Source organism: Tenrec ecaudatus, chromosome 4, assembly GCF_050624435.1.
Source record: "Tenrec ecaudatus isolate mTenEca1 chromosome 4, mTenEca1.hap1, whole genome shotgun sequence".
Lineage (NCBI taxonomy): Eukaryota > Metazoa > Chordata > Mammalia > Afrosoricida > Tenrecidae > Tenrec > Tenrec ecaudatus.
Window position 1 is genome coordinate 172,294,921 of NC_134533.1, and position 22,959 is coordinate 172,317,879.

The window sequence follows — 22,959 nt, forward strand, 5'->3', positions numbered from 1 at the left end:
AAAAAAAAGAGCTATACACACCTGTCCTGACTTACCTTCAAATTCCAATATAGACACACTTGGGAGCGGTCTCATGCCTAAGAGGCTGACTGTTCTGTGCGGGACAAGCTGACTGCAGCTTAATGTCACCCAGAGGGGGAAGGGATAAGGTGATATCCCGAGTCCATAAAATGCTACCTAGTCATGAGAGAAAATGACGACAGAGAGATAATGGTTGACAGAGTCTATCTGACAAAATGGGGAAATGCTATTACCTATCACCTTAAAGAAAGAATAATGGGGATAAGACAATAAAATGTGATTATGTAAAAACGACATGACCCAGGACAAGGAGGAAATACACCAGAAAGAGCGAAGAGGGTGGATTGTTCAAAACATCCTACACAGGCTCTTCCAGCAGGCCTGCGTGCATTTGCCATATCTGTCGCTGTGGCAGTTTCAGAATCTCCTGTCAACTTGTAAAGGGGTGGAGTCTAGCCTCTCAATCAGGTTACAGTTTGATGACCTCATCTGAAGATTCGGAGATAAATAGCTCACTGGAGGTCAGACCCACACATATTCTCGCTGGGTAACATTCCTGCTGACAGGTCACATGGAGCTATGCTAGAGATCTGGAGCCGGAGAAGTCATGTGGAGACTCCTGCCAGCACTGAGATGCTTCCACCACCACTGGATCCACAAGACTTTGCACCCACTGGCCTGTGAGCTTCCTGCATTCAGCATCATTGCAAGGCTGTGTGAGTTCAAAGAGGAATTTATGGGCTGGTATTGGACTTATGGACTTGATCTGGACTGGGCTGGAATTTTTTCTCAATATAGAATTGCTCTTGTATAGAAAGCTCCTTCTGACACACATATGAGTGTCTATGAATGTTTCTCTAGTCCACCTAGACTAACAGTCACTTAGCATGTAGGCACTTTCTAAACAAGAGAACCGAATCCAGAATTCTCCTGCCCGCTCTGATGGACACTGCTCACTTGGCGGGCCCGGCCGGGTGGTGGGTTTCCAGAAGTCAGTCTGAAGGGCAGCTCACAGCGTCATTCCGTCTTTCATGCGGTCTTCGTGCAGCATGTGTGCAGCGTTTTGTGTTCTACGCTTACGGAGGTGATTTTGGTTCCCGTAGCCCCGGTGGGTGAGCTGCAATACTGAAGTCTGGGTAGTGGTGGTGGGGGCGTGGGGGTAAGATCCCGCAAACCTGACAGTGGAAGCTTTCAGATCACCCCCAACGAAAGAGAGAGCAGAGGGCTTTTTCTTTGTCTGTTTCGCACGTCGGGGGGGTAGGCTGCATTCCTGACATGCCTCGGGGCAGGTCGAGGTGGGAGGCCTGGTGGCATGGGTGCCAGGTGCCATCCCAGTCACCTGATGGCAGTGGTAACGCCGACATCTGTCCCAAGGATGCTTTTATTTCTGTTTATCTCCATACCCCACCTTCCCTGTCCGGGTAACCTTTCCGACGGGCATAAAGCATGTCTTATGATCACCTGTGTGCCCACGGCATACGCACTGTGCCGTGCTGGGCATCTGTTTTCAATGTGAAGAAACACTAGTGTGTGTGTCTCGTTCCTGCTGCTCCCAGGATGCCCCAGCTCTGAGGGGCACTCACATGGCTGTGTAGTGCAAGTCCTCGGCTCTGTCCTTCCCCAGGCTCAGGCAGCCTCCACAGCTTCTTCAAACGGGGCCTCTCCCACACATCTCAATGGTGTGCAAACCTGTGGCCCTGGGGTCAATTCCGACTCTGAACGGACCCTGGAGGACAGGGCAGAACTGCCCCATGAGGCTTCCCTGGGTGTGCTCTGCATGGAAGGAGATCGCCACGCCTTTCTTCTGCGGAGTGCAAGGGGGGCTTCAATCACTGACCTTTTTACTAGCAGCCGGGGGCAGAAGCACTGCACTTGCCAGGCCCCCTCTAACGTACGGACACGTGCGCAAGGGCGAACAGAATTCCGACGGTGTTTTTTAAAGAGAAAATATGCAATCTGCAATCGTGTGTTTTTCTAAGCCTCTGATAACGCTAGTCATTGAGAACATATCGATACAAAAGCGGACCCTGAATTTCTTTCACACACCCCTAAACCTGAAGCAGCTGCTTTTGGAAGGGCCACCAATGGCCACCTAAGACCCTCAAGGTCAGGATCTAAATTCCAGGGAAGTCCTAAGGCTGCCCACTGCTGCTGGAGATGAGGGTGGGGTGGGGGCTGACTCTGACCTCCTAGGTTGGGCTTTGATCCTAGAGCTGCCTCTCTGGGGCCGAGTCCCCCTCACCAGGTGTGCATACCAAGCAGAGCAAGAGGGAGCAGGCTGACTTGGAGGGCAGGGGCAGGGGCAATGTCCCCGCTGGGCTCGGTGCCCTGACATGACCCCACTGTTGATGATGACAACTCTCTTCAGCATTGTCCTTTAGATGCAGCAGAAGCTTTGTACACACTGCTCATAGGTGCACCTCATAACACTTCGGAGCTGGGGCGGGGGGGGGGGGTTGGGGGAGCCGGGCAGGGGGATGGGGGAGCCAGGGGCGGGGGGGAGGGGGTGGTGGGGGAGCCGGGGGCAGGGGGGGCAGCGTAGGTGTTGTCAGCCCTGCTCTGAGAAGGTAGAAGCACAGGCTCAGAGAGGGCAGGGACTTGATCCAAGCCCCCAGAGGCAGGCAGTGGTGGGCAGGACAGCTCCTCCTGTGAGCGTGTTACAAGTCGGGCTTCTAGCTGTCTCTGACTAGGGTGACTTCGGTGACTTCTGTCTTAGACACTCTGTGCTCTAGAGATTGTATTTCTACCGCACCCCCCCCCCAGTCCCTCCCACTCTTTGGGGAGCCATCAGTGAGTCCTCCCGAGTCAGTTCCTCCTCTGTTGGTAGTTGTCTCTCTCTCTCTCTCTTTTTTTTTTGGAGCTGGAAAAGATCTTAGGAACTGTATCTGCCTAGGTTCTGGCAGGAAACAGATGGCACTCTCAAATTAGGTAATTTGAGAGTTTAATAAAAGGACTACTTACAGGAACAGTGCTGTACTTACACCTCTGGGCCAGCAGGGGTGGGGGTAATGGGGCAGGGGGACAGAGGGCACTGTGAAGGGGCTACCTGCCAGGAACCCAGACTTCTGGTTGGTCCACAAGGAGCCAGCCAGGAGAGCTAATACTAGTTTGCCTCCCTCCCTTCCCCACTGGGCAAAGAATACAACAGGGGGTCCATGGGCAGGGGGCCCCTTCATACCACCTCTATGACCAGCCCTATAGGGCAGAGTGGAGAACGGGTACAGAGAGGACCTAGGAACTGGTTTGTTCTCATTTACAGATACCCAAAGCCAAACTCAGACTCCACACTGACCTGCTGTGACCCCCTATACCCTACAGGGTGGGGCTGAACTGCCCCTGTGAGTTTCTGAGCCTTTAACTGTTTACTTGAGTAAAAAGCCCCAAGCAGCAGCTGGTGGTTTTGAACTGCCAACCTTGTGGATCACAGCCCAACACACAACAGAGATGCCACCAGTACTCTACAAACCACCCCTCCATGGAACTGGTTACAGCTTCCTGGATTCTACCTTCCTTCTCAAATGCCTATGTTGTTTAGACCGACCAACCGGCGTGTCTGCCTTGGACCAGGGAGTGAGATTCTCACAATTTAAAGGGACCACAGTGCAGAATAAGGAGTATTGGTGATGCCATGGGCTAGGCATTGGGCTGCTATTCAGAAGGTCAAGGGTTCAAACCTACTAGCCACACCTTGAGAGCAAGATGAGGCTGTCTGCTGCCATAAAGATTTACAGTCTTGGACATCCTGTACACAGTTGCTGAGTTGGCACGGACACAGGGGCAGTGGGCTTGGTTAGAAACACCTAGCGAGGTGTGCAAACACCACTGGGTCTGGAGCATGGGTGTACAGGAATGTGGGGAAGACGGAAATGTTCCCACCCAGTCTCCCACTTACAGCAGCCTACAGGGAACAGAGCACATTCCCACCCAATGTACACACAGAAATAGCTGTGCACTGACCCATGAGCTGCCCAGGTCTGGAAAAATCCTCCGGGATATATTTTTTTTAATCACGTGATCTTACAATCCTTTTAAAACCGAGCTGGGAAACAGCTGGCTCAGAAAAGAGTGAATTCTTGAGACCCTTTTTCTGCAGCAGGATGAGCTGAGTGACAAATTCACAAAGGAAGATAGGATTGTTCGCTGACGCTCAACAGAGCCATGACCGAGCCTGATGACCTTGCTTCTTCATCAAGTAAGGCAGCTGTGTCAGTCAGGGTAGCCTAGAGAAACAAATTCATAGACACTCAGACGTGTGTAAGGAAGAGCTTTCTATGAAAAAGGAACTGATCCTAAATGCTTCCTCCCCGGCCAACTACCATGATCCGAATTCTACCTTGCACGACTGGATAGAGCAGAGGTTGTACACTGGTGCAGATAGGAGCTGGAGGCACAGGGAATCCAGGGTGGATGATACCTTCAGGACCAGGGGTGTGAGGGGCGATACTGGGAGAGTAGAGGGTGAGTGGGTTGGAAAGGGGGAACCGATTACAAGGATCTACATGTGACCTCCTCCCTGGGGGGATGGACAACAGAAAAGGGGGTGAAGGGAGATGCCGGATAGGGCAAGATATGACAAAATAATAATTTATAAATTATCAAGGGCTCATGATGGAAGGGGGACCGGGGAGGGAGGGGAAAAAAGAGGACCTGATTCAAAGGGCTTAAGTGGAGAGCAAATGCTTTGAAAATGATTAGGGCAAAGAATGTACAGATGTGCTTTATACAATTGATGTATGTATGTGTATGGATTGTGATAAGAGTTGTATGAGCCCCTGATAAAATGTTAAAAAAAAAGAAAGAGGAACTGAATATTGAGAAAACATCCAGCCCAGTGCACACCAAGTCCATAAGCCCAATATTAGCCCATATGTTGTACCAGTCTATAAATTCCTTTTCAAACCCACACAACACATGCAATGATGCCGAATGCAGGAAGACCACAGGCCAGTGGGTGCAAAGTCTTGCAGATCCAGTGGCGATGGAAGCATCTCAGCAATGGTAGGGGTCTCCAACGTGGCTCCTCCAGCTCCAGGGCTCTTGCATAGCTCCATGTGTTTTGTCAATGGAAATGTCTCATAGGAAGTGAGCCTGTATTTCGCCTCCAGCGAGCTATTTACATATCACCTTAGCATCTCCAAATGAGGTCATCAAGCTGTGACCTGATGGACAGGCTAAACTCCACCCCTTCATTCTGAAATCTCAAAATGACAACAGATTATAGAACCACCATGAACAGGATCTCTTTGTGAAAGGAGGCTGAGCAGAGAGCCACACGCTGAGCAGTGAGACAGGATTCCCTGTGTCATTCCGAGCCCAGTCTTTAACTCCGGCTTCCATAGGTGCTGATTCCAGAGAGGGCCTGGTAGCCCAAGTGGGCAGTTCTCTGTCAGAGGGCTCTGGGCTGGTCTCCACTCCAGTGGGACCAGGTCCTCTCAGTGTTCATTCTCTCCTGGTCCTCCTTCTGTCCGTCCTCCGCCTGGACGAGGCCCATGCCCCTGGTCTGCCAACCACTGGTGTTGCTTCCCTCTCAAGTCCGGCAGTGTTAGCCAGGCCTCCAGATGCCGGGTGCCTGAGGAGGGGCCAGGTGAGGACACTCCCCTGAAGGATACGAATTTCCAACAGCAGGCATAAGAAGCGTCATCAGCCTGACGCCACTCTCAGCAACCTGACTTCCTGCTCTGCTCAGGATGTGGGGGTCAGGGAGTGGGGTTCAAGGCTCCGATGGAGGGCTGTGCCAGCAGCCTGACAGGGAGCCAGCCTGGGGCTCCATCTTTCTGCTGTAGAGTTGGCACTTCCTTCCCAGGAGGGCTCCCTTAACAGCCCCCAGCTCCAGACAGGCGGCAGTGGCCAGTGCCAGGGGCTGGCGCTGTGAGGGGAGTCGTGCCCATTGAGTTGTTTTCAGCCCCTTGGATAAACCCGGGCCCTCAGGATGGTGGTCATGGACGGCTGGCTCCAGGAGCTGGGCCTTAGCCAGGGAAAGTGCTCATGAACTTGGCAGGCCTGGCAAGCCCTGGGCCCATAGCAGCCTCCTGGGGAACAGAGCACACATCCAAGTCGGATGGATAAGAGAACATGGATTGCCTGGTAGTTTTTGTCCCAAGAGCCTGCCTCCTCTGTGCCTGTTTTACTAGGGAGCCATAGCACATCTCAAATCAGGGAGAGCCCGGAGGGGGCGGGGTGAGGGTGTGGGTGTGATTCAGCCTTTGTTGTCTGTCTGTCTTGTGAGCCCCATGCTGGCCGGGTGTGTCGGCCAGGACATCTTCCAGGCCCTCAGGACCCAGCTGCACCACTTGCTAATGACACCAGGAACTCAGAAGGAAGCTGCTGTTGAGGCCAGAGAGGAACCTCGTGCACGGGTCCTCTGCGTGCCTCCCCCCGCCCCCAACCGCCCTTGGTCACGAAATGCAGGCTCTCACATCCTGTGCTGCCAAACAGCACACATGACCCTCACCCCCACCCCCAAGGGCAGCCTCACACCTCAGGGTTCAAAGCTATTGTGCGGCAGCTGGAGCAGCTGTAACAACAGCACAGAGAAGGCCTTGGGAGTGAGTCACGGGCTAAAGTATGTGCACTGCACATTCCCTCCTTTGTCCCGACAGCTGCCCCCCTCTCCGCAGCCTGGGCTGGAGGGGCGAAGCTGAGAGCAGCTTCCTTTCCGAGCCTCAGGGCCTGCCTCCGGAACCCCAGCCAACAGGCCCAACGCCCTTTCCCAAGCCCTCCTTTCTAGCTTGTCATAAAAGTCCCATGATCCACACATCCATGGTGCCCTCGGTATGCCAGCCAGCCTGTGGCCAAGGTTTGCATTTGGCTCTGTCACCACCAGCAGGGCCAGACGCCCTCCATCAACCCAAACGGCCCCGGCTGGAACCAGGACTGCCATGTGACTCCACTTGAGGGAGGGGTACTTCCTGAAGCACAACGCACCTGGATCTCAATGTGGATGGCTCCCTCCAGAGTCAGCCAATAGTGTGCATCTGAGTGTCTCGGAAGGAATGTGCTGGAGGCGGTCTGGGACCCAACGGGCATGTGCCACCGCCACAGGTCTATGGTCAAAGGATGACAACTGGACCCTGAGGTACCATGGTGTGAGGCTCTGCCTGCCTGTCACGGTTCACCCTGGGTGGGGGCTGAGCCAACCAGGCATCCACTCTCTTGAGGGCTGGGTATGAGACCCAGCAGTGGCAGCGGAGACAGCCACTAGGACTAGACAACAGAGAGAGGAAGTGACAAAAAGAGCAGCTTCCCCTGCTTACACGAATCCCCAGGGGCCCACTCTGAATCAATAGTGAAACAGCAGGTCCCCAGAGCTCACGGCGCATCCTGAACACTAAGGCGCCCCGGGACTGATGGGACGGGCAGGGGCCCAGAGAGAATGGACTGCTTGTTGTGAGGACCCATGAGTGGCAGCCCTAGGCCCCTGGAGATCCTCACAAGGCCTCTCTATCCCTCAGGGAACGGGGACACACCTGGTGTAAGTGGAAAGTGCCTGACCAGAATAACCAGGCCCACTCCCAGGGGCTCCGCATAGCAGGGCACACATACCCGCGGGGTCTCAAGGGCTAGTCTCTCCGGAAGCAGAGGGCCACATGTTTCTCGCAGAGAATGGCTGACCGTCCAGTCAGCGGCCAAGCACTTCAACCACAGTTCCACCAGGGCTCCCGCTGACTTGCGTACCCCCAAACCTACTACCATCAGAGCGACCCTACAGGACAGAGTGGAAATGCTCCCTGGGGGTCTTTATGGGAGCAAACAGCCTAACTTTCGCCCTTAGGGCAGTGGTTGCTGGGTTAGAACCACGGACCTTGCAGTAAGTAGCCCAAGGTCTAACCCACTATGCCACCAGGGCTGCTTCTGACTGAAATAGGGAGGTGAGATTATATATATATTTGTGGTGGTGGCTGTTAAGGGCTGTCGATTTTCAACCCACAGTGACCCCAGGTGACAGAAGCAGGCCTGCCTCGCTGAGTTTTCTAGGCTGTCATCTGGACGGGTGCAGAGCACCACGTCTTTCGACCATCGAGCCACTGGGAGGGTTTGCACCGCCCCTCTGGCTCGCAGCCCCGTGTTTACCCATGGTCTCCCCGTGTTTACCCAGGACTCCCCAACAGGTGAGGAAACCGAGCTTTAAAGAGAGGGTAGACACCGATGTCTGTTTAATAAACAAAACAGCCCCGTCTTTCTCCCTCACAGGGGTTTCGAACTGCTGACCTTCACATATGCCACTAGGGGCCCATCAAATAGTCCTTCTTCTTCCTGTCTTAGAGAACTCGGATTCCTTTAGGGATGGCAATTCACTCGGCTGAAAATCGTCCCAGGGTCCCCTCTAGCTCACTGGCCACGTGACACAGTGACAGCCAATAAGACATCTCCACTGAGAGTTTCTATCATGCAGATTGCCTCTTCTTCCTTCTGCACGTCTTCTTCCTAATGGAAACCCTTCAGAGGTGAGGCTGCAGGATGCAGCACGCCAGATGTCCAGTAGAGAACCAGAAGGGACCTACGAGCCCAGCTCCTGATGACACTGCTGAGATATGCAGAGGCCTGCACCGGCCCCTCCAGCCACCCTCATGCTGTCAGAGATAACAGCTACCTGTTTGTTTCAACCACTCTTAGGTGGGTTTTCTGCTCTTTTGGAGGCAAATACTTTTCTGACTGATCACACCTGCCTAAGCCACAGAGCCTGGTAAACGGTGGGGCTGGAACTCTCACCAGGTCCTGTACAACTCTACACTCCACCACGGGGCAACACACCCTCCTGCTCTCGGAACATTAGCCACTGTTGTTACAATCATGGTTTGGCCCAGTAGTATCCAAGCCACTTACGCCCTTCTGCTTTAGTGCCCGAGACCACAAGTACACATCTAACTAAATGAACTCACAGAGGCAGTGTCTTTCTTAAGAAGGGTGAAGTCTTCTGACCAACAGGGCTACTAGAGCAGGGGTTTAGTCCACTGAGACGGACTCCCATTTGCAAACTCTGCATGTACCCCACCCCTGGTGAGTGGTACAGACAGAGGCCGGGGTGCATCGCTGACATGCTACTCACTCGGGGCCCAGCACTCTCTCCCTCTGCTTCCTCCTGGTCCCAGGTCCCCCTGGAGCATGCACAGAAAGCTCTGAGATGGGAGCTGGGCAAGTCCTGTTGGTGTCATCAGGCATCCTGGGAAATTCACATATTTCTCCTCCTCCCCCAGACACAGAGCATGGCTCCTGAAGCAAAGAGCACCATCACTTTGATAACAGCAGACCCTGGGAACAACCTAAATGCCTCACAGTGAGGTACTGCTTTAATAAGAGGGATGCCATATCCACAAGACGGGAGGACGGCCCTGCAGTCATTCAGTATGATGCTCTCTAAGGATTTTTTTATTAACACGGGGAACTGTACTTGGCTATAAAAAGCAAAGCGATCAAAAAAGGAAAAACAAAAAGCAAAAAAATTTCATGGCTATTGAGTTGGTTCCAACTGATAGTAGCCTTATTTAGCCTTCTGAGGCTGTAAATCTTTACAGGAGAAGACTGCCTCGTCTTTCTGCTGTGCTGTGGCTAGTGGGTTTGAACTGCTGACCTATGACTAACAGCTCAGTGCCTAACCCACTGCACCACCACGGTTCCTTACATTAAGTGATACATATGGCATATTTCCCATTATCGTATCTCTGTGAGGGGTCAAAAAAACCCTTTATTTTATTTACCTTTTTAGTAGTTCCATTGGCATCTAATGCACTATCACGCAATTCAATAGTTCAGTCATCTTAAAAAGAGTTACGCAATCATCACCACATCAATTTTAGAACATTTTCTCCTTTTTTGGAATCATTCTCATTAATTCCCTCCCTACTTCTCTCCAACCTTCCCTGCCATATCCCTAGGTTAATTGTTAATCCAGTTATAGTCTCTATAGATTTACGTAGCCTGGATTTCATATACAGAAAATATTTAGGGGGAAAAAAAGAAGCAAAAATAAATTAACAATGACAAAATAAAACACAATAGGGGAAAGCCTCAATTGACAAGAAAGCATAGAATATGAAAAACTGCAACAACTTTACAAAGGGTCCAAAGGGAGATCAGAGACAGTCCGTTTTAACCTGCCATACTCAGTGTTACAATGGTCTCTGTCTCACAGGCAGTCTGTTCACATCGCTGGGCTATGGTCAGAGGGTATTGGTCAGAGGGTATTCACTGGAAGTGGAGCTGGTTCCAACTCACGGCAATCCTATGGACAACAGCCCAAACACTGCCCCGTGCTGCTCCATTCCCCCACTGTTGTTAGCTGTGTTAATCCATCCACTGTGTTAATCCATCTGGTCAAGGGTCTTCCTCTTTTAAAAAACCACTTCCCCAATAGCTGCATACTTCAGGGTAACGGGCCCTCTCTCCCAAGGTAATCTCCCCTAACGTCAAGAGTTCATACGCCATCTGTATGCTAGTGGGTTTCAGATCCACAAGTCCAGCCAAAACCGCTCCTCTGAGTCCTAGCGCAGGGTTTTACTACATCCTCAGCACCGTCCTTGAAGTCCCGCAGACACCTCACCCACAACATGTCCAAACCAGAAGGGTGGAGGGGCCCTCCCTACATGACCTGGCTCTGCTGACATCCCAAGTTCATCTTAAGTTACTCCCCCCTCACTCGCTCAGGGGCTCCTGTTGGCTTTCCACATGCCCCTGGACCAGGCCAAGTCAGGGCCAAAGCACCTGCTGGTGTCTTTGCCCAGAAGGTTCTGTAACCACAGAGCAAACTAAATTCATGCAGGTGTTTCCCGTGATTGCTTCCTGGACCTTACCGTACTCTATGGTTATTTTAATTATCTAATGATGTGCTCACTTGTGTATCACCTGCCATGTGTGTAAGGCCGAAGAGACTCTCGGCATGCAGCAGGTCCTCCGCAAAGACTTCCTGAATGACAAGGCGAGATGCAAGCCAAGCAGGCAGTGAGTTCCATATTTAATATTGTTAGAATAAGTGGGGTCATGTGTGCAAACGCCCTTGGCATGCGGCTGGGCACTCAAGAGGCCCTCCAGAGACAGCAGGAGCAGAAGCGTTCGTAGGATGTTTTGCTGGTGTTACGTCAGCAGTGTTCCATTCCCAGCGGATGCCTCTCATGCCTGCCAGTGCAGGCTCGCTTATTGCTGTGATGCTGAACGGGAAGTCAGACTAGGAAGAAAGTCTAGGGATGGAAGGACTTCCCCCAAATCAGCCAATGACAACCCGGCGGTCCAATCCACAGCCTATCACAGGAAGGATGCAGACTCCATTGTGCATGGGGTCCGACTCCATGGCAGTCACTGACAATGACAAGTTGGATGAACTGGTAAGCAGGACTGCCCAGGGATCACCTTTCTAAACCTACACAACTAATAGCCTTGCTCTTCTGGTGGTGGGTCTCTGCCTGCTGACAGGCAAAGGATGCTCGGCATGCCGCTTTCCCAGAAGAGGCCAAGCCTCGCTTGGCTCTCTGAGATTTCCACCACTGAGGTCCCCTGAGAGAAGACTTCCTTGTAGACACACACCAGAAACTCCCGCCCTTGTGGGTCTGAAAGTGCTCCGGGCTCATTCCACCCATAACCTTGAACACCAGTCACTCCTGGACACTCCGCGGAGCACAGATGGGAGAGACGCTCGGTGAGGTATGGCTCAGCACTGAAAGGGTCTCCGCGCAGTCAGGACGTGGGTTCTCTTCCTCCTAAGGGGACAAGCGTGTGAAGGGCTGGAGCATTTTGCTTTTCTCCCCACCACAGAGCTCTCTATCCCGGCCCTCCCTAAAGGAGCGAGCCCCAGGCAGTTGTTCAACAAACCACGCGGTGACGGCAAGTTTACTAGCAGGACCGCTCTGGGCCATGCTCTTGCCCCGAACAGCTTGTGTTTTCCACATCACACAGCTTCTTCAGCATAACACCTCAAAGCAGGACCCCAGCAGTCTGAACACGGAGCCATTGACAGAGCAGATGTCCCCCTAGGGCTAGATGGTTCCACACAAACAGCGAACTCTGATGCCGCTCTCCCAGTGTCTCCATCTACTGCTTTAAATGAAGAGAAATGCACTGTCCCATGCCCCTCCCCCAACAGGGAGCAGAACATTTATTAGGCGCGTGTGCATCTCAGGAATGGTCCCAACAATGGAAGCGTTTTTGCGAAGTGCATTGTTTTAAGCTGGGATCATTCAGACTCACCTGTGGCAGGTGCAGGAGTACCAACTCCGAGTGACAGAAACTTCAAGTCCCCACCGCCCAGAGCCCTCATCTAGCTCGATCATCATAGAACCGTCTATCTCTCGTTCCATGCAGAAGTTCAACCGCCTGCAGTGCTATCATTCCAGGAGACCAGCATCGCCACACCACTGCCAACTCCAGGCACTGGAATGTGTCCTGAACGCATCCAAGAGACGAAAACCAGACTCTGAAGAAACAGCTGACCAATAGAGCCAAATAGCATTCCAGGAGGAACTATTTAATCTAGTTGAGAACCAACTTGTTCAAGCTGTCGTCTGAGCAGAGAAGGCTGTGACGTGAAGGGGGGTGGGGGGCGTTCCGTGAAAGCCTGGAGCTGCACTGAGAAGAGTTCCAGGAAGTGTTGGGGGAGGCCACGGCTCGGCTTCCTGCAGCTCTCCCACTGCTGCCTGTCCGCCTGCCTCTCTGTGATCCGGGAAGGCAGGCAGAATAGAACTGCTCCTTCGGTTTCCCAGTGCAAGTCTTGATGGGAGCATACTGCCTCCCTTCTCCCCTATGGAGTGGTTGGTGGGTTTGAACCACCAACTCTTGGGCTAGCAGTCCTGTGCTTGACTCATTGCACCACCAATGCTTCTTCCTGCATCTGCAGGCCCCACAGAAGTGACATTTCTGCTGAGACATTCATCAGCCTCCCCTGTGCAAAGGTACCATCTACTATCAGTGCGCCAGGAGCCCTGCTGGCTCCGTGGTTGTGGGTTAGCAGTTCGAAACCACTAACCGCTCTGTGGGAGAAATTCAATGGCTTCTACTTCCGTAAAGAGGTACTGATTAAATATTTTTAATATTTATTTTTTTAAAAAGATTTACAGTCTCAGAAATTCACAGAGGTAGTTCTATCCTGTCTTATAAGTGTCACTAAGACACTCTTGAGAGAGGAGAACTAGGCAGATCCTGGGGCGAGGAGGAGGATTTACACTTGGAGGAAGGGGCAGGATGTAGCTGTTTCTCCTCTCATGGCTCTTAGCCTGGTGGCAGGCAGAAGTTGGTGCCATGAGGAGTGGCTAAAACTCCAATAGAAAGTGCTCTGTCCTTCTGGTTTCAAGGACCATAAGGCAGATTTTAGAACACCCTCAGCCACCGAGAAGTGAGGGGGGAGGGGTGCCTACAGAGGATAAAGCCAGAAAGCGAGCACCCCATTCTATGTGAAGAAACTATCCGCATCCCTAACTGACCTGGAACTACGGGGTAGGCAATGCTAAAACACGCCAGCATCGGAGTAACTGAGCTGGGAATGGGGCATGGCTCAGGGGGCAGTGTCCGCAGTTCAAGCTAACTGCAGGTAAAAACAAAGATAAACACTAGTCACAAACAAAATCAAGACACTAGAAGAACCCTCTTTAGAGCAAGATACCTGAATCCAGAGTCTCTGCAGCTTACTATGCACAATGTCCAGTATTCCGTGCAAAATTTTTCAAAATACGATGACTTGGGAAAATGCAACCTCTTTGAAGAAGCAGACATCCAAGAATAAACAGCTGTTGAAATTGGTAGGGTGACATTTACCCCGAGAAACCTTAGACCAGGGGTTCTCAACCTTCCTAATGCTGCGACCCTTTCATACAGTTCCTCATGTTGTGGTGACCGCCAACCATAAAATCATTTTCGTTGCTATTTCATAACTGTAATTCTGCTACTGGGCTAATTGGGCGACCCCTGTGAAAGGGTCATTCGACCCCAGAAGGGGTCATGATCCTCAGGTTGAGAACCACTGCCTTTACTTCTGAAAACGCAGCCTCTGCAAACCCTGTGGAGGCCTTGCCTGCTCCGACATCCGTGGGGCACCGTGAACCAACTGGGGCTTTGGGGTTACTATCACTGTTCTCAAATGGCACCAGGGGAGAGATGGAAAGTCAGGACAAGGGAATAGAAAACACTACAGCATTAGAAGGTCTAGAATTAACAAGCATATTTTTAATTACTTGGCCAAATTGATAGGCTTAACAAATAAATGATATAACAAGAGTCAGTGAACTTGAAGACAGAATAATAACAATTACCCAATAAAAATTACCAGCAAGTATAAAAGGCTGAAAGAAAAAACAACAACCATCACCCAACCTCCTCCCTTCCCCAAAACCCCTGAATGGAATCTCAGACCTGAAAGACAACACCAAGAGGCACCAAGGGGCTAGCACATGTACAATTGGAGTCCTAGAAAAAGAGAGATTGGACAGACAAAGAGTTGAGGAAATACTGGCTGACCATGCTTTAAATCCCACGTAAGGACTAGATTTATAGCTTTCACAAGTTAAATGGGGGCTGGGGAGCTATACCGGGGTGGTGGGTGTGTCTAAGGGAGACACTGCCAAGGAGTTCAGGAAGACAAAGAATGTTTGCAAATGGATTGCGGTAAAATTATACACTTCTGCTTGATGTTAGAACTATGGAACGATAAAGGTATTAACTCCCAATGAATAATATATAAAATAATGAGCAAAGAGAATTAACAGAAGAAAGAAGAAGAAGAAGAAGAAGAAGAAGAAGAAGAAGAAGAAGAAGAGGTAGTAGTAGTAGTAGTAGTGGTAGTGGTAGTAGTAGTAGTAGTAGTAGTAGTAGTAGTAGTAGTAGTAGTAGTAGTTGTTAAATGAAGCAGGATAGATATAAAGAAAACAAGAGATCAAGAACAGAAGTTTGGGGGATCAACCAGAGAAACCCAATACACTCCACAAAATCAAGTGTGGTTCCCATGACCACTGACTTTTCATTAGAAACCAAGGATGCCGGAAAGTCGTATGAAACCACTGTAAGGGAAAAGCAATCAATCCAGGAGTCCACAGCTAGGGAAAATGCCCTTCAGGAATAAACATTATCTTTGTCACGTCTGTCCACCCATAGTCTTGATTTCATAGTAAAAACTCGGCTTGTCACAGTAGTTTGTATATCAATTCATAGAAACTTAAAACACCTGTGTTAAAACGAATACTCATTTAAAATATCAAGTAGGTGGGGGTGAAAACATCAAGGAAACAATCTTGCCCATAGCTTTCCCTTTAGTCCAGAAAAGCATGCAAGAAGCTACCTTGATATCATCTGACCTCGGGCTGAGCATCATTTACATTTACTACCAAGATCTCCAGGTCTACACTGCTCTATCTCATCTCTTACCCCGTTTCCCACTATTATGTCACTATGGACATAAAGGACAGCTGGATTTATTACAAGGAACCTTGGTGGCCCAATGGTTGCCTGCTAACTGCAAGGCAGGGGCTCTAACCCATCCAGAGGCTCTTATGGAGAAAGACTTGGGGAGCTCCCCCAGGAGGATGTCAGCCTAGGAAACCCTTTGGGGCACAGCTCTACTCCGACAAACGGGGCCACTCTGCATCAGAAGCAACTCAACAGCAGCCAACAACAACAACAACAGAACACATTATTCAGATATGGAGAAAGAAGGCAGAAGTGACCATTACACACCCATCTGCAAAGAGATGAAAATGAAGGGTGGACAACTTCCCAGGCCCGAGGAAAGAAAGTACAGGGGGCAAGGTCTCCCGAAAGGACACATTTAAGTGACAGAATTCACTGCAAAAGCTGAGACGGAGTCAATATTTGCATTAGAAAGTGCAACGTGAAGAAACATATTTGTTGGACTTGCTAGTCCAGAACAGTTCCCCAGAGAGCCCTGGAGTGTGAGTTCTCTCTCTCTCTCAATCCTGTCTGAAGCTACTGTTAAGGGTTAATTTCTGTTCAAAGGCGGATTACCAAACAACCTGTTGGTACCACAAAGATTCCCTTCATACTTTCCTTCTGGCCTCCTTCAAACCTCGCAGCAGACTGTTTTCCAAACTGCTCACATCCCGAGCTGACTGCCAAGCGTGGTTATTAACTAGTCCCTGACATCCAAACAACAGCTGTGCTCTGTCCGCTAAAGGGCAGCCTCATCAAGACAGTGACTCCCCAAAGGTCAGCAGTGACCTACGGCAGGAAGTCCACTCCACGGTTGGTGGCACATGCCAGTACCAATGGAGCACAGTCTGTTTGTCCCAATTCCCTTTCCTCCCCTTTGGCTCATCTTCCCTGGTCATAAATGCCTGGCTCGCCTTGTACAGGAAGCGGGGACTTAAGCTTCAGCCTGCATGTTCTCCATGCTGCTCTTGGGCTCACACAGACACCTTTCACTGGAGCGGATCTGAGAGTGCATCGGGAAGTGGTATCAATGCCAATCGGCCAGAGGCGAAGCGGATATACTTGTCTCCGAAACCCAGCACATTTTCTGAGCACTTAATTAAGAGCCAGGCACTCTCTCCCAGCCCCCCTCCCCTTTTACAGGTAGGGAAGCTGCGATTGCTGCCCGTGGTCATGTGGTTTCCCAAGGGCCCCATGAGAGCATCCAGGTCTCCTGTGAGTCTCCAAGGGTCCTTCTCTGCTGGAAGTCTTCCCAGCCAGAGACACTCTTCAAAATTCAATTCGGATCCCACCCCCAAAGCAAACAAACAAACAAACAAAAAATGTCATATGGATGGGAGGAAGCTGGAAAGCTGATTTTAATATTTACCAAATGGAGTTAAAAACTCGTGGGACTAGCCTGTGACATTAAGAAGTAATAGAATGATGGTGGGCTTGTGTGTTAGGCCAGGTTAGTTAACCTAACACACAAGACCACGGTGGTGAGGAGGGTATGGGAGGCCTGGTAGGGCATGACCAAGGGTAATGTAACCCAGAGGAATTACTGAAACCCAAACGAAGGTTGAACATGATAGCAAGAGGAAAGTAAAAGGAAATAAGGAAAGAGCTAGGAGGCAAAGGGCATTTATAGAGGTCTAAATACAGGCATGTACATATGTAAATATATTTCTATATGAGGATGGGGAAATGGATTTATGTGCATATATTTATAGGTTTAGTATTAAGGTAGCAGATGGACATTGGGCCTCCACTCAAGTACTTCCTCAATGCAAGAATATTTTGTTCTATTAAACTGGCATTACATGATGCTCACCTTCCTGGAACAATCGCTGATGACAAAAGGGTGCATAAGCAAATGTGAAGAAAGCTGATGGTGCCCGACTATCAAAAGATATAGCATCTGGGGTCTTAAAGGCTTGAAGGTAAACCAGCGGCCATCTAGCTAGGAAGCAACAAAGCCCACATGGAAGAAGCACACCAGCCTGTGTGATCACAAGGTGTCAAAGGGATGAAGTATCACAGATCAAAGAAGAAAAAAATCATACCATTGTGAATGAGGGGGTGTGTGGAGTGGGGACCCAAAGTCCAACTGTAGGCAACTGGACACCCCCTTATGGAAGAGTTGTGGGGAGGAGACAAGCCAGTCAGGGTACAGTGTAGCAACAATGAAACATACAACTTTCCTCTAGTTCCTGAATGCTTCCTACCCTCACTGCCTTCCCCTTCGCCCTGCCCATCATGATCTCAATTCTACCTTACAAATCTAGCTAGACCAGAGGATGTACACTGGTACAGATAGGAACTGGAAACAAAGGGAATCCAGGATGGATGATCCCTTCAGGACTAGTGGTGAGAGTGGGGATACTGGGAGGGTGGCGGGAGGGTGGGGTAGACAGGGGGAACTGATTACAGGGATCTATATATAATCTCCTCCCTGGGGGACGGACAATAGAAAAGTGGGTGAAGGGAGACGTCAGACAGTGTAAGATATGAAAAATAATATTTATAAATTATCAAGGGTTTATAAGGGAGGGGGTAGCGGGAAGGGAAGGGGAAAACGAGGAGCTGATGCCTGGGTCTTAGGTAAAGAGCAAATGTTTTGAGAATGATGAGGGCAACAAATGTACAAATGTGCTTTATAAAATTGATGTATGGATTGTGATAAGAGTTGTATGAGCCCCCAATAAAATGATTTTTTTAAAAAGAAAGCTTTATATCAAAGAGTAATTGTAGGTTAAGAAAAACATTCCAGCCCAGTATAGATCAAGTCCACACTCCAATATTAGCCCACAAGTCCAATGCTAGTCCATAAACTCCTCTTCTGACTCTCAGCCACTCGAAATGACGTCGAATGCAGAAAGATCACAGGCCAGTGGGTGAAAAGTCTTGTGGATCCAGTGGCAGTGGAAGCATCTCCAGGGCTCTGGCGGCCATCAGCATAGATCCGTGTGGCTTGTCAACCAGAATGTATATTAGAGAGAGAGAGTGCATCCTGCCTCCAGGGTGGAAGAGAAGAAGCTCCCAGAATCTTTATGAGAAGTCCACACCCACAAGGAGGCATCATCAGACTGTGACCTAACAGGCTAGACTCAACCCCTCACTCTTCATATCCTCAAATTGACATGATATTATGTAACTACCAAAGCTTGTCTGTGCAGCTATTTAAAAATATGCTACAAGGCTAAAGCAATATAATGGTATTTATTTACCTACATTGTACCCGACCCTTAGTAAGTAATGCAGCACAGTGACCATTATTATAATACTGTGTGTGTGTGTGTGTGTGTGTTTGCACACATATATATATCTTACTTGGCTCTTTCTTTCATAGAGACACTGTGATGGCAGCTTTATCTAAATTTTACACAGGAAGACACTGAGAAACAGAGGGTTAGAATAACTTGCCCAACGTCACCAAGGAAGTAAATGGAGTGTGTGCGCCAGAGCTTCCTGGTGTCAGATGTTAAGAGCAGCACTGCAGTGCTGATATCAAGGCTGAAAGGCTCAGAGACTCTGAATCTTCCTCCATAGGGAACTGCTTAGAGAAGCCACAGGGCAGCCGTATAAAGAATATCCCTGAGAGCGAGGCAGGTTTAGACTTTTGAAATGAAGACAAGGCTATAGTATATGCCAAGCAGAAACAACAACAAGCTGCATTATGTAGGGCAAGATCTCACTTTCATTGAAGAACTATATAGGCGAAATCACAGATGTGTCTGAAGATACATTTGTGTGCGTACATTTATTTATAGATGGTGACAATAAGGTAGTATAGATATTAATACATACGTGCACAATAGGGGCCACAATCCTTTTAAATGTATTTTTTAACTGTTTAAATCTATGACAATCTATCACCTTTTTTTTCCTTTTGCATTTTCTTGTGATTTAGGTATATGTTTCACTATAAATTTGTTTTCTCAATGAGTGGCTCATACACATATTAGTCACTGACTGACCTTGGCTGCAACCCCTAATATGTAAACACACTCCCCCTTTCCTCCTGGGCTCCCCACTTCCATTTTTATAGTTTTCCTGTCCCCCCTTGCCTTCTTACCTTTGGTTTGGGGCATGTGTAGCCTTTTTCGGTCTTGTTATAATGGTCCCAAGAAGCCTGTTCTTCCTCAGTGTTACTGTCTATTATTTGGCTGAAAGGTGATTTCTGGGAGCATTTTCAGTTACAACTTAGAAGGCTGTCTAAGGGAAATTGTTTTGGGGGGTTCCTCTAGGGCCCAAAGTCTAGGCTCTTTCAGAACAACAAGTCTGGCCCCCCTTTTTTTCTAATATGCACTCAATTATGTTCTGCATTTTTTTACCCATTCAGCCAGCATCTTCTGTTGTGGCCCCAGTCAATGTTGTTGGGAGTGATGGCTGGGTACCACTTGTTCTTCTGGTCTCAGGTTAGAGAAGGATGGTTCCTGGGGGCCATCAGTCCTTGAGTCTTCATTTTCCTTTGTCCTCCTTTGTTCTAGGAGGGCAGAGGCCAACGGTTGCTTCTTAGACAGCCACTCACAAGCTGTAAGGACCCCAGATACTCCTCACAGACTAGGATGCTGAATAGTACCTTTATGAATTGTGTTTGGCCAATTGACTGAAATGTCCCCAAACAAGTATTTTTTTAAGTACAAAAAAAATAGCTTTCTTAAATAGAACAAAAAATGAACTGAAAGTGCAAGAGGTCCTCTCAGCCAGGAGTTCAGTTTCCACTATAAAAGTTCCGCCCCACCCCAGGCTGGAGCAGACGACCGTAGTCTGGGCTTTGAGTGCAAACCATCCTGCACAGACAGCTGTGTCCCAGCTTGTGGCTGGCCTGGTGCCCTGCACACCTGTGTGTGGGCATAGGAAGGTCTTCTATTTACAATCACTTCTTTCAGACAGTGAACTGCTAACAAGCACATAGAGACATGAATGTTAGCTTGAACATGACTTTGGCCTGGGTGGTCCAGTTTCAATCAGACAAACGTGGGTTTAGTCTGGACAGAGGCAGACCTGCGACTTAGGTTAAGACACGTTCAGTCAGCAGTGGTGATGGATGGAGGGAAGAGCACTCCGGGGATGGGCTATGGGATGGAGGGGGGGTGGGTATCTGGCCCATTCTATGGTCTCTGGATGGATCACTGGTCAGGCTGCCCTGGAGCCTTTAGTTCCAAACCCCAAGAGAGGTGGGGATGGGAGAGCCCAGTGTGCTCACCTGGTAACTCTGCTCCTTGGGCTGTGGAGCAGGACCAGGCAATCCTCAGATGGTGAAGCCACCCAGTTGTCAGCAGAGTCTGTCTGTACTCAGCTGGCGACGGGATTTCCGATAGAATTTCCCTGGCACTGTCTCACTAACAAAGTGGCAATCTATCTTCTAAATCCATGGAAGAGAAGATTTTCTCCTTCCTTCCGTCCCCTGCTTCCCTTTCTGTCAGGAGGCACATGGCCTTGCCCGGTCTCGGAATCTCATCTGAAACCTGGTAGGGCTCTGGGAGGAGAGAGCCTGTCACCTGCGAGCGGCCAGCAAGGATATCTTGTGACAGGAGCCTCAGGACGGAAAGCCTGGGGCTGATCAAGCTGTGGATTGCCTGCTCCCCTCCACCAGGCTGTGGGGATCCGAAAGCTTGCTGGACTGATGTAGGCCTCAGTGTGCCCCCAACAGATACACTTGTGACCTTGTGACTAAGTCATTTTCATTTTCATCAGAGCAAGCACAATTATGTATTTTAAATCAAATTGCTCAGGCGGTGGTGGGGACCCTTAAAACAAAAGGCAAAAAAACAAAAGGCACTACCTAAAAGCAAGCACTTTCAGTCTTGTTTCATTTCGTTTTGTTTTAGTTAGCCAAAGAATCATATCGCTAATAGTGCCATTTGGTGAATTATCATTTTTTATCCTCCATCAATTACCTCCTTGTAACGTTGGCTCTTTGCTATCCTCCATTCTACTTCCCAGCCCTTCTGTGGTGGTCAGAAACGAAGGAGTCACTGAAGGCTGAGGAGTTCGCTCAAGATGTATAACTGCCCACCCACTCCGTCAAACCTATTCTGACTGGCAGCAGGGCTCCATGGTCCCTCCTACAGAAGGAGGACAGGCCAGGAATGTCAGAGACTCTGGGCTTCTCCTGGCTGCTTTTTGACGCAGAGCCCCTGGCTCCTGGTTCGCTTTCTCCCTCCTTTTAGATGCAATGCCCTCATTCTGGTAAATCCCGTACGGTGGTTGCTTCCTAGGAAAGGACCCACAGCTCCTGTGGAACGAGTGGACTGTGGCAGATGCAGTTAAGTCACAATTTCCCGCCCTATCATTGGACCTCCCTGAACGAGCCATTTACACGTTCTAGGCTTCCATTGCTTCTGCTTTCTTTTCAATTGAGGGTTTTTAAAATCTGTTTTACTTTGTTATTGTTGTTAGTGTTTTGTTTTTAATATTTTTCTGTATATGCAATCCAGGAAAGGTGACTCTATAAACACGGTCACTGGAGTAATGGCTCCACTGGGAGTAGGGCAGGGGAGGATGGGGGAATTGGGGGGGGGGTGTAAATAATGAGCCCAAGGAAGAAGCAAATGTTCCAGAATTGATTGTAGTGTTGACTGTACGGCTGTTCCTGATGTGATTGAACTATTCAATTGTATGATCTGTGAACTATATGCCAATGAAACTGCTCAAAAATAAATCAGTAGAAATTTCAAAAAAGAAAAGGATCCAGCAAAAGTAAACAGTGGAGCTCCTGCAGATACAAATCCACTGCCGACAAGTGGATCCTGGCACCTAGCAACCTTTGTCCAAGGAGGACAGCCTGGCCCACCTTCCAGTGCAGTGCAGGCTGTCCTGTAGGGTTATACAAACTGCAGTTTACTTATGGGCAGTGGGTTTGCTTTGCAGTTTTAAAAATTCCTTTGTTCTATACTCTCATTTGACTTGAAAGTTCAGCTAAGTATAAAATTCCAGAGGGAAAATAATGTTCTGTAATTGTTTCGCCAAATTTGCTCTATTAAGAAATCGGATAACATTCTAATTTTCATTCATTTATTTGTGACAAGCTTTCCCCAACCGCCTTTGAGTTTTAAAGATTTATGCTTCTGGAGTTTTGAATATTGATGTTAATGTGCTGGGTCTGGGGCTTTTACTTTCATTCATTGAACCGGCTCTAGAATGAAAGTTACTTATTTTGACTCTCAGTTTAAAATTTTTTCATATCATCATTCTTTGATAATCATCTCTCTTTTTTCCTCTGTGTGCATGTGTGTGGGTGTGTGTTTCTTCTTCTTCTTGGAGCTCCTATAGGCCAGACTGAACCTCTTAAATACTATATCTTCTGGTTACTTTTACAATGCCCCCCCCATTCTCCCCCAGTCCTTCTATCATTGAAAAATATGTAAGTATCCCCTCCCAGGGGGACAGACAACAGAAAAGTGGGTGAAGAGAGAGATTGGTCAGTGGAAGACATGAAAACAAAATAATTATAAATTATAAAGGATTCATGAGGGAAGGAGGTTGGGGAGGAAGGGGAAAAATGAGGAGCTGCTACCAAAGGCTCAAGTAGAAAGAAAATGTTTTGAAAATGACGATGGCAACAAATGTACAAATGTACTTGACATAATGGAT

The 22,959-nt window shown here is 49.2% G+C and overlaps 1 protein-coding gene across 4 annotated transcripts in view; it reads right to left on the minus strand.

The window, feature by feature from the left end:
- CTDSPL (CTD small phosphatase like) overlaps window positions 1-22,959 on the minus strand; it is a 141,089-nt gene that overhangs the window by 90,150 nt on the left and 27,980 nt on the right. Inside the window, exon 1 of one of the 4 annotated variants that reach the window (XM_075547048.1) lies at window positions 12,196-12,418. The exons of the other annotated variants lie outside the window; for them this stretch is intronic. Coding sequence (XP_075403163.1) covers window positions 12,196-12,265 — 70 coding nt within the window. The 5' untranslated portion in view covers window positions 12,266-12,418. Of the gene's footprint in view, window positions 1-12,195; window positions 12,419-22,959 lie in introns of those variants that run through there. 4 annotated transcript variants of the gene reach the window in all.